At 34.6% G+C, this 12,573-nt stretch overlaps 1 protein-coding gene across 2 annotated transcripts in view; it reads left to right on the plus strand.

The window, feature by feature from the left end:
• The window catches only part of Phf14 (PHD finger protein 14), a 126,048-nt gene extending 113,742 nt beyond the window's left edge, over window positions 1-12,306 (plus strand). For both annotated transcript variants that reach the window (XM_048340085.1, XM_048340084.1), the window contains exon 18: window positions 12,104-12,306. In XM_048340085.1, coding sequence (XP_048196042.1) covers window positions 12,104-12,178 — 75 coding nt within the window. In that variant the 3' untranslated portion in view covers window positions 12,179-12,306. The remainder of the gene's footprint in view (window positions 1-12,103) is intronic.
• The last annotated feature ends 267 nt before the right edge of the window (window positions 12,307-12,573 follow it).

Consider the following 12,573-nt stretch of genomic DNA (forward strand, 5'->3'; position numbering starts at 1 on the left):
TCAAAGAAACAACAACCCAATTAATAAAAGGGCTAACGATTTAAAGAGTCTTTTCAGAAGTAACAATGACCAATAGACACATGGAGAAATGTTAACATCTCTGGCAAATCAAATCAAAACAACAATACAAATCAAAACAACATTGAGATTCCACCTCATGCCAGTTAGGACGGCCATTATCAAGAAAATCAGCAATAAAAGATGCTGGCAGGGATGTGGCTAAAAGGGAACACTATTATTGTTGATGGAGTTGTAAACTTGTTCAGCCACTCTAGAAAGCAGTATGGAGGTTCTGGAAAGGACTAAAAATAAAGCTTCCCTATGACCCAGCAATCCCACTCCTGTGCATTTATCCAAATAGACTACAAACCAGGCTGCACTAAAACTACCAGCACAACCATGTTCACTGTACCATTTTATACGTATATAATATGTAATATTGTGTGTGTATTGGAATTGTATACTTCAATCAGAAAGAATGGCATTGCCCCATTCATAAGGAAATGGAAAAACTTGGAAAAAAAAATTAAGCCAGACCCAAAGAAACATAGGGTAGATGGCTTTCCTCGTTTGTAGTAACTAGAATGTGTCTATAAATCTACAAGTAACACATTGCATAGTAAAAGACAAAAAAAAATACACCTGGACATGATAAATGATGCAGGAGTCTAGACATTTACTCAGTGGCCAAAGGATGATATTCTTAGGAGAGAATCACAAAGGCTCAGTAGCTTTGTACGTATAATCATATAAAACAATATTAATCAAAATGAACTCCAAGAAATGGAAACAAGAGGGATATCTCATTTTTTTCCTTTGTTGTTGTTGTTTTTTTTTTTTGTACCTTTTGTCTTGTTTGTAAGTTTATGTATTTTGGGGAGGACTAGGAGGAGCACAGAAATGGTGGGGCAAAGGGTAAACAAATGCAGCAGTGATATTCACTAGCCACTATGTAGAAAATGAACTGTATAACTTGTGGGTGGGGATAGGACAGAAATACTGGGGGAAAACTAGGGAAGGGTGACATTGTTCAAAAAGAAATGTACTCATTACCTGACTTATATAACTGCAACCCCTCTGTACCTCACCTTTACAATAACAATTAATAAAAGAAATAAAATACTGCTAGTCAGCCATGTGCCCGTGGCTTATGCTTATGTTATTTTGGAGGCTAAGAACAGGAGCTTCTCAGGCCAACTCAGACAGAAAAGCTTTAGCCATAGCTGGGCTTGATAGTGTGTGCCAGGGGCAATAGGAAGCCTCAAAGTAGATGGACTGGGGCTTAGGCACATGACTTGGTAGAAAGATAGAGTCTGGAAGTGTGGCTCAATGGCATTATGCCAAACTAGTAAATATAAGGCCCTGAATTCAAGCCCCAGTGACACCAGGAAACAACAACAACAAAAATAGCAAACCTTTCTACTCAAAGGCTTATGTTTCAATTTTGAGGACTTAATTAGAATTGGGTTTTATTTAATTTGACAATCATTTTCCACCTAAGAAGATTGTATTCACTAACTTACTAGCCCTAGTTATATAAAAGCATCTATTCCAGTGTCACATATGGTTGGTGCTCGAGGGGCCTATATTGATGGTTTATATACCTTGCTGTATATATTTTTTAAAATAGTATATTTTAAAATGACATTGCATGAAATAATATTTTCCTAATAGTCTTACATCCTAGATTATTAATTGTTTGTAAATACTTTATGTTAACCAAATCATTTACTTCTTTTTTTCTGGTATTTACTTTTTTTTTTCTTATTTATTGTCAAAGTGATGTACAGAGAGGTTACAGTTTCATATGTTAGGCCTTGGATACATTTCTTGTACTGTTTTACTTCTTTTTTTTTCAAATTTTTATTATCAAACTGATGTACAGAGAGGTTACAGTTTCATACGTTAGGCATTGGATACATTTCTTGTACTGTTTGTTACCTTGTTTTACTTCTTAAACATTGGTTAAATGAGTGGGTTGTCAGGCAAGCTTTCTAAGTGATTTTGGAAATCTTTTAAGTACATGCCAATAGATGGCTTTCATTATAAGAACAATTTAAAGCAAGTAAGGTAAACTATTTAGTAATAGCTAGGATTTGTAGACAAGAGCCACTGGTACCTAGCCATTGAGGTGCTATATACTCTTTAAAGTAGCTTATTTGAGTCCTAGAATCCTTCTTATCTGAAGGATGGTTGTGTGTCATTTACAGAGCAAAGTGTGGCTACCATATCAAAGATGAGCAAAGTATCTTAAGACTTTCAAATCCTTATGTCCCAATCTGGTGGACAGGCACACAAGTCATTATAGTGACAAGCAAAAAGTATATACTAAAGTACTTAGGTATAGGTATAGGAGTGTGATGCAGAAATATAGACATGGCATTATATAAGGAATATTTATTTTTATTCATTAATACTCTATAGTATTGAGGTATGACATCAAAATAATATATCTTTCCTCTATCCAAAGATTAGTATCATGAATCTTCAAACATATTGTTTTTCCATGTAAAATAAATGGATCCTCTATCTTAACATGAAGGACTAAATCTTAACACCAATGACTACATATATCAGAAATAAACTTATTAGGAACTGAATTTTAAAACTTTATTCCCAAGTGAACATACTAAATTGTCTCAAATATGCTATTTGAAGCTGAATACTATTTTCCTCACAGTGAATCCACTAATCTTCATTGTTTCATTGAAAATTAATAGCTCATTAGACACCCAAGTAACATGTCTCCAATGGCACATTAATTTTTCATGGATTAAGAAAAGCGAATTCTGTTTCAAGAAAATTAAAAAAAATACAATTTTAGAAAATTATGTATGAAAAAATTCCCAATAATGATACTTTATTATCAATGTCAAAAATAACAGCCATATTTACACATCTTGAATTTATAGATCATTTGTTGGTTGCAGTTATGCTTTTGAGTCAGTGAAAGTAAGTTACTATGTACACAACCTAATTTCCATTAAATAAATATAATGTACATTTTAGAGTTTTTTTGGTGCGGGGAGGGGTCAGTTGTGGGGTTTGAACTCAGTGCCTGGGTTCTGTTCTGAGGCTCAAGGCTAGTGCTCTACCATTTTGAGCCACAGATCCACTCCCAGTTTTCTGAAGGGTAATTGGACCTAAGAGTCTCATTGTGGACTTTTCTGCCCCGGCTGGTTTTGAACCACTATGTAGTCTTTAGATCCCAAATTCCTGAATAGCTAGGATTGAGCCACGGCCCTGCTACATTTTAGTTTTTGAAGTGACATTGAGATTATTATATTAGTGCATATATATTCAGTTTGATGGATGTGCTTTATATGTACTTAACTGTTCTTGATGTACAACATTTAGTAAAGAAATCAAAGTATTTCAGTGTCTTATTTCTAATTGTGTTATCAACTAGAATAGCTAAAATTATGGCTGATTTTTTTTCTGGGGGAAGTGTACGAGTTAAAGTATAGCTTGGATAAAACAGTAAAATCAGAGCCTAATCAAAAAGAAAATATTTTAAAATCTATACTGCAATTTTCAAATTATATTATACTAAAATGCTAATTGTCCTGTGAAAGGCAAATAAAGTATCATATTAGAAGCTATTGCTTTTCCTGTTGGCAACTCCACTGTCATGGTAAGGGCTAATATTAGTAACTAATTGGTGGCTTTAAAGTATTTTCTCATTTGTGTAATGAATCTAGTTATTGTTGAGTAATTTCTGCTCATGCAAAACAACATATGGATCTGAAATTTTTCATGAACCTCTCAGTAATTTTTATCCAACGTTAAAATTTCTTGGCTATGGAGCTATAATTTCACTGATCATCTAGACTTTCTTGAATATTATTTTGCCTCATATTAATTTCATAGAATTTTGTTTTTTTACTTCTGGGAATTGAAACCTCCATGAATAGGATAAAAAATTCAAACAACCTGAGTTTAGAAATGTCTATTATGCTTAAGTATCAGAAAAGAAGTAGTTTATATGTATTTTATACATTTAAATATTGATACATTTGAGATTTTTAAACATTACATACATTTCTGTAACAATATTTCAAAGAACTTCTTCAAACCATATTCACAATATACCATAAACATTTTTTTTTCCTTTGGTGGTACTGGGGTTTGAAATCATAGCCTTGAGATTGCTAGGCATATATACTTCATTACTTGTGCTATGTTGCAGTGTATTTAGCTTTTAGGTTATTTGCAAACAGGATCTCAAGGTTTTATACAGGCTGGCCTTGAACCATGATCTTCTCACTCTCTATCTGCCACATAGCTTCAATTACAGGCATGAACCACCATGTCTAGACTACCATAAGCTTTTAATGAATATATAGTGAACATGTGCCATTCATATTTGAAAATAAATTTCTGTTGAACCATTATGAATTTGAAGTTTGTTTTTATGTTTCCTGTAATCGGTACTGACCATATAAGAACTTGGAAACCTTAGAACTTCCCAAGAAGGTAATATTTCTTTGTAAAACCAAACAAAATCATTATACATGAAAGTTACCAATGCAGTCATTTTTCACATAGCTAATTTCCCCATAGTGGATGTCTATCAGAGAGAATTTTCTATTTTAAAGCTCCTTGGGTTATCAGACATATTCATTATATAAGAACTCATCTGTTTGAAGAAGGAAAAAACTGTAATATTTGTAGCCCATGGGGGTTAGCACTATATCTTAGATACCTGAAAACTTACGTGATTTTTCTTAATGGAAGATAGAAGCTTCTAGAATTGTTTTATTTTTTTTTTGGCTCATTAAGACAATGCCTTAATGTACTACTATAAAATTAAAAGTAAGGGAAGGAGTGGGTTGGGAGGGATGGGGTCAAATGTTGAATACGGTGACATTGATCAAGATGCATTGTATTCATAAACTGCTTTGTTAAGTGGCAACTCCTTTGTACAACTACGTTAAAGATAATAATAATAGAAAAGACAATACCCTTGCTCACTGTGATGTGATTACCATCATTTCATTTGCTTTCTTGTTTTCCTACTTATTATCTCACATTCACTCCTTCTACTTACTGCTTGTGATTCTCTAATCTAATTGTGCCTCCCTTGATGGTCATGCCATTTTGTTGTTGTTGTTTTTGGTCAGTTGTGCAGCTTGAACTCAATTCTTGAGGACTTTCTTAACCAGTCACACTCATTTGTGATCCCAAATCATCAGTGAAAAATCCCAAGGGTTATTTTTAGCTCTCTCAGTTTTATGCTACCTGAAACCATCGTAAAGAAATAAAATGTGAGAGGAGTTGTACATAGAAAAGCAAATTTGCTTTACTAGTTCTGTTCCAAAATAATACATAAAGACAGAGATGAGAGTGCAAAGAAAAGTTAGATATTCATGCATCTTCATACAGAAATTAGGAATATATCACTTTCTTTTCCTATTTTACTTTCTGCTAAAATAAAGGTTATAACTTTATAATATAAAATAAATTTTCTTATGTGTGTTTCTTAAAGCTGGAAGCAAAAAAATTAAAAGATTTCTTTCATTTCTTACTAAGCAAATAAAAATGGTAAACTAGCTCCACAGTGCTTCTGTGTGTGTGCGTGTGTGGTGACATCTTGCTGGGGATGGAACACAAGGCATAGCACCTGCTAGCCAAGCCCTCTGGCCCATTCTTACCTCTAGCCCCTCACTCTATTTAACAACACTTACATTTGAGCTGTGTTGACTTGGAATGCCCCCTTAGGTTTGATTATAGCCCTAAAATTTGTAATTAAATATGCAAGAAAAAATTCATATACTTTTTTTTTACAATGAATTTAATTAAGCATTTCTTGTAAGTTCATTTCAGTATCTGCCATGCCCCACTAAAGTTGGAATTCAGTTGTAAAATGGTAGATTAATTGCCTTTTGTATTAAGTGAAATAAGAACCTCAAATATGCAATGTCAGGAAATTTAATTGTGGTCTTCCATTGCTTATTCAATGCATTGGAAAACTGAATGCAGAAATACAGGAAGAAAGGCCAAAGGTTGTTAAATGTAGCACATCACACACATTCTGCACTTTACTTAATGATCCAAGTGTTTATTACTATGAAGTAAATGCACCATTTAAAGAATTATGGTGGAATTGTAAAACGTTAAAAAGTCTAATTAATTTTAGTCTGAAGCATGCAATGTGCTCATTTTGCCTAAAACATTTTCATTATCATCAGTATTTTTCCAGTTATTAAGATAAATTTTTCCTCATTGTGCAGCACTAGCATATTTTCTGTACTGAAGCAGTCTTAAATACTGTTGAGAGTTATAGCCGATGTGTTTTCAGTGAGCAAAAGAAGGTAATTTGAGCACAGATTGAAGCAATATTGCTTTTCTATGCTTGTTCTGTAACTACCAACATTTATAATAGATTTTATCTACATAGTTTCCCTAAAGATACAAGTACTTACTTATTTTTTTTAAAAGACCATTCTTAAAACATACAGATATTTTTGGCTGTTAATTTAAATCCAAATTAAAGAGCTTCTTTCCTGAATGAAAGGAATATATATTAAAAAAAACCTTTTAGTATCTTAATATAGAAACCAGCATGAAACTGTAACCCCCTCTGTACATTACTTTGACAATAAACAAATAAATAAACAAAGAACATAGAAACCATTTAGCCTAGATTTTATTTCTATCCTAATCATCTTAGTGTTGTAGTATCAGGTGTCTTTGCAATGATTGGCAAGCTTGGTAAAGTAAAAGCAGCTGACATCATTCCCCTTGTGAACATAGATCCCCATCACTGGGTTATTACTGGAAATAGTTCTCGGAGCCAGAGTTAAAAGGGACTCAATGAACAAAAAGCATATTTGCCAGGTGTGAAGTTGCTTTCATCTGCTCCATTTTGTGACAACTCCAAATCTTCCCATTTATGACCTTTACACTTTTGGGGACTACTGTTCAAGTATTTTATAGATCCTTATTACATGCTTTTCTAATGATTAAATTGATATTATATGCTGGGAAAAGTTACTACTACTGACCAATGTTGATGCAATGTTAATGCATCTCATAAATTACTGGTGAGGTTAACCTTGATTCTTTGGTTAAGGTACTATAGATTCCTTATATAGCTATTTCCAGACATGTAAAGGCGCAACATGCAACATTGCCTATTATTGTGATCTTACCTTTAAAAGAAATCCTTTAAAACTCAACAGTTTACAAAGTTAACACGAAATCATGTTTATTTAGAAGCTATAGTTTGAGTCCAAATACTACCAGAACAATTGAAATTGTGGTGCTACCATAATTGCCCCTTATGCTTAGGTTTAATTTCCTTGTAATAGAAAAGAGAGATGAATAGGTTTTATTAATTGCCCTCCATTCTTTGACCTACTAGTACTATGTGAACTATTATTTCCATATTTGTAAATGAGGAAACATAGAAGGTGTCCTTAATCAAAAAGTTGATGGCAAGTTGAGTAACATTTAAGCAAAATCTTTTAAGTCTAATTCAGTGGAAGGATTAACCTTAGACAAATGTGGCAACTTAAAAAAAAATTTATTTTTGTGTGTGAATATAGCTCTGATAGCATTGTACTGCCACCCGGAGCATTAGATCGTTATTACAATGCCTCATGTGTCCCTAGAAATGACCATTTTCTTTACTGTCATTCTGCCACAGTAAAAAGGAATGAAAAGGTGAAGCAACTACATGTAGTTACTTCATATCAGGCATGTTGTTACACGAATATTTATTCCTGAAATTTCACACATAGCTAGCAGGTCCATGAGGCTGTTAGAATCAGCATGTTTTCTGGAGTCTGAACAAACTGACATGAGAGGTAAGCTGTCTGCTTCCCACACCCTCAAAAGGTATATTTTCTTACTGATTTTCTCAGAGCACTTCATGAGACAAATGTCAAACTTGTCAGGGCTGTCACTGAGAAAATGATCCATGTAACCAGGGTCTTTCATTGGGAAACAAACAGATGTCTTATCTTAGCTAAGAGCAAAAAAAAAGATTGCCATTTATTAAAATTTTTTTTGGCTTGCCTTTAATGTCCTATAGTGAAAAAAATGCTTGGGAAGAAAAAGCTTCTTTTCTTTGCTTTATTTCTTATGCAGTCATTTATCATTAATATTAGATTTACCTGCTGAACTGAATTGTTAATTATGAATTATAAAGTTTGTTTAAAAAAATGTCCCATGATATTAAATGCAAACATTTGCATACTTCCTAAAAGATTCCTTCAGGAGTTTACCATGTAATATAATTCGAATGTGTTTTTTCAAAATATTTTACATCTTATGCCATAGCACTTTTATGTTATTCCTAGTTAGAGTTGATTGCCTTGTATTCCACTTCATAATCATTTTCTATGTGAAAACCAATCCTGGAAACAATAGGACTTGTAAAATTTCACTGTCTTCGAGTTTACTCTTAGCTCTGTAACTCCATTTTGGTGACTCCATGCTAGAGAGCTACACCTCCACCAATAAGACTAGTTCCTCATAGTTCGACATTTAAAAATATGTGTAGCCCTGGTTCCTCTCTGTATCTAGGTAGCAACCATAGTAGTAGTTACAGAAATGCCTTAGAGACTGTCAGGTTGGTTCACTTATGATTGAGTACTGGATTGTTTTAGCCTGCTCATGCTTGCTTAGTTGATATTAGGGGAACATGGAACAGTTGTTAAAATAAAGCTGATATTAGGTCAGCCTGACTGTGAAATTCTGCTTCTGTAAACAGCTTTTTTTTCTTCATTTTTTTCTTTATTGTCAAAAGTGTGATACAGAGGGGTTACAGATTCATATGAAAGGCAGTGAGTACATTTCATGTTCTACTTGTTACCTCCTCCCTCATTCCCCCCTCCCCCCTCCTCCTTCCCCTCTCCCCCCCAAGAGTTGTGCAGTTGATTTACACCAAATGGTTTTGTAAGTGTTGTTTTTTGAATGGTTAGTCTTTTTGTTCTTTGTCTCTCGATTTTGGTATTCCCTCTCCCTTCCCCAGTTCTAATACCCATATAAACAGTATCCAGGGTACTCAGATGTGATACAGTGGTATCCAGGGTACAGCCACAGGGAGTACAAGAGAAACCCGTTTGTGACTTGCTCTACCTCTCCTGCGTTGACCCCCTGTGTCTGTGCTACAAGAACCACCTGCTGTAGAATGAGTAGCTTCTACCGTTAAAAACCCAGCCCTGCTCTTTACCATCCGGAAGGTGGAGAGCAGACGCTGTGCACAGCTAAATAAAAATTCCTAGCCCCATCCACTGAGTGCTGGTGACTTTCTTGTCGTGGGTGTGAGTCCTGGGTTGCCACGATTCTGCATTTCTTGGAGTGTCCAGTGAGATGGCAGCCTCAGGCCTTGGCCCTGGGAACCTGGGGCAGGGGAAAACCCTTCCAGTCATAGGGGGAAGCCACCGAGAGATTGCTTTATCCTCAGCCCCAGGATTGTGATGGTGACCTCGCACCCCCGGCACTGAGGTGCTGGTGATTTGAGTTTGAGTCCTAGGTGACCAGGATACAACATTCTACATCTAGATTAACTGCCCTTATACAAAAGAAGCAATAGATTGACTATTATTAGTCATGCAAGCGACTTAATGGAAACCTGGGAAGTTCTCAAGTGGTAGAGTTCTTGCTTAGATGCTCAAGGTTCTGGTTGAAATTCCCAGTACTATTAAAAGTAAAAAGAAAGCATAGACAAATGCTTTAGGTCCTCAATGTAATTAATGGTATGAAACAGTTACATCCCTGTCCCAAACAGGAGATAATGCTAGAAGAGACACACATTTATGCAGTGTGTTTCTTTTCCTTCCTTCCTTCCTTCCTTCCTTCCTTCCTTCCTTCCTTCCTTCCTTCCTTCCTTCCTTCCTTCCTTCCTTCCTTCCTCCCTCCCTCCCTCCCTCCCTCCCTCCCTTCCTCCTCCTCTCCCTTCCTCCTTCCCTTTCTTTCATTCACCAGTCTTGGGGATTAAACTCAAGGGCTGGACACTGTCCCTGAGCCTCTTGTTGCTCAAGACTAGCACTCTACCACTTGAGGCTCAGTGCCACTTCCAACTTTTTCAGTCTATATGATGCTGGGGAATCGAACCCAGAGCTTCATGAATACTAGGTAAGCACTCTACCACTAAGCTACATTCCCAGTCCCCATATCTTAATTTTTAAAGTTAATCACAACATTTTATTTTAGTACTATATTCAAATTAACTACAACATTTTGTTTCACTTAACAGTGTAGCACTGTAGTTTGCTTCATAATACTGGTGTTGTAATTCTCAGGTTTATTCTCAAGCCTTTGCATTTTTGAGTTATGATGGGTGGCATTAAACGTTACTGGGGAAAAAGAAGTGACAGGATAAAACTTGTTAAATGGAGAAGTCATCCCTGGGAAAAGCATGCCTGGAATAGAGATTCTCTATCAGGAGCAAGGGCTTCAAGCTCCATCGTGACTGCATTGTCATGTATCACCACACATTGTTGCTTACTTCTGGTTTTAGTGCTGTTACATTGAGTCAAGGTTGCTGAAAATATGGCATTGCATAGGAACAATGATTTTCAAGTTACTCATTAGTTCAGACTTTTTTTTACTCTATTTCACATAGTTGAAAATTATTAATTAGCCTCCAAAAATTAGACTCCAACTGTATACTAAGAATGCTAAATGGATACTAAATGGAAGGAATATAGGGTAAAGAAGATGAAAACTTATTTTCAGAAAGATCCTGACAAATACAGTGCTATAGTTATAGTAAATTTATAGTTAAAAGTTTATAGCTAAAGTTATACTTAAAAGGTAATCTCTGGGAACTTTTGTCTAATATGGAAGCTACCTATTGTTAAGACATCTTCAGGAAGGTATTGAACATAATCAGTACGTCTACTCGCTAGAGATATATTGGAAAAAGCTAATTGACCTATAGTGGCTTTTATGCTTGGAAAAGTACATAAAGTTACATTGCAAAAAGATATTAAAAATCCTCTTGATAATTATGTTGACTAATGTCAACAAATTCTAAATCACAGATGCTGTTGAGTTTAAAGAGACAAAGCACACAAAGTAATATTTCTCCATTTTGCTGATTATAGGTGAAGGTTGTGTTTTTTTTCATAGAAAAGTAAGTCTTGATTAGCATATCCTAATAAAATCACTTCATTAAGCAGGGCTCCAGTTATTTAATTCAATTGAATTTGGTTTTACAAAATAAAGACATACAGCATGATATGTTGTTGATAGCTGATCTTATTACTATTATCTAGAGATACTTAAATTTCTGCTCATGGTTTAATTAACTCAGATAAGTTAGACAATGCCTTTTATTTGTTAATAAAAATGAAAGATTTTGTGTGATAAGCCAGAAGTAATAACAAGACTGCTTTGTACTTGGACATTGTTGAAGAACTATGTATAATGAGGCAGTTTACAAAGTGTAAGATGAAAAATTTTCCTGGGCTGCCATTCTTTATACTTTGAAGGTCACCAGTTCATATTAAACATGAGATGCATTTCATACTTATAGTAGCAGGCATTATGATGTCACTTAATTTACTCTCCATGTTTCTTAGGAACATGGTGTGAATTATGAGGCCACTGCTTAGAATGGAACCTGTAGATGACTGTAAGCGTTCTTCAGCCTGCCATGCCCATGTTTCCTATTTTAGACCTGACTGATCTTCAGATAACATATGGTGGTGGAAGTAATTGGAAAATTGACAGACCTGTCAAGAAAGTATGCTAGATGGGACCAAAATACCATGCTGAGCACATAAAGTGTCTAAGGAGTTAAATTTATTGTTTTGTATCAAACAGTGAAGTAAAATTATCTGGTTCACTCCTACATTGAACACTTTTCAGTAGCAGATATTTTTAAAGATAATTCTTAGGACATTGATAAATGGATTGTGTTTAAAGTCACATAGTAAATACAAGCTAACATGTGAGATAAAATAGCACACATTATAATTAAATGTTACAGAATTTTCTATGTATTCATGATCTTTACAATTCTGGGACTTACTGATGATTATAGTCTTGCAAATAAAGTACAGCTGAAATGTGTAGTTGAAGTAAGGCTAAAAAGCTACGTTTATGTTTATATTTTAATGTTTTTTTTCTAAAATTTGTTTTATAGGAAGATGAAAATGAAGCTGAAAGGAAAAATGTATCTCAGGAGCTCAACATGGAACTGAAAAATCCAAAGAAATAACTGACTTTCTTTAGTGTTTTGAAAAGTTTGCAGTTTATCTAGTAGCAGATGAAATTTCTAATTTGTAAAGTGATGAATTGTAAAATTTAATTTGCAAAAATGTTCTCAATAAAGTCATTGAAATAGGAGCTTGCATTTCAAATGAGTATTCTTTTATTTAGAACACTTCAACTTTTATTTCAATCCTTGATCTTTGCAATTTTGTTTGTTTGTTTGTTTGTTTGTTTTTGTTTTTTTTGTTTTTGTTTTTTGGTCATGGGGGTTGAACTCTGCCTGGGCATTGTCCCTAGCTAGCTCTTCAGGTCAATGCAAATACTCTTCCACTTGAGCTATAGTGCCACTTCTGGTTTTCTGGTAGTTAACTGGAGATAAGAGTCTCAAGGCCTTTCCTGCTC

The sequence above is a fragment of the Perognathus longimembris genome, chromosome 2 (assembly GCF_023159225.1).
Source record: "Perognathus longimembris pacificus isolate PPM17 chromosome 2, ASM2315922v1, whole genome shotgun sequence".
In the NCBI taxonomy this organism is placed as follows: Eukaryota; Metazoa; Chordata; class Mammalia; order Rodentia; family Heteromyidae; genus Perognathus; species Perognathus longimembris.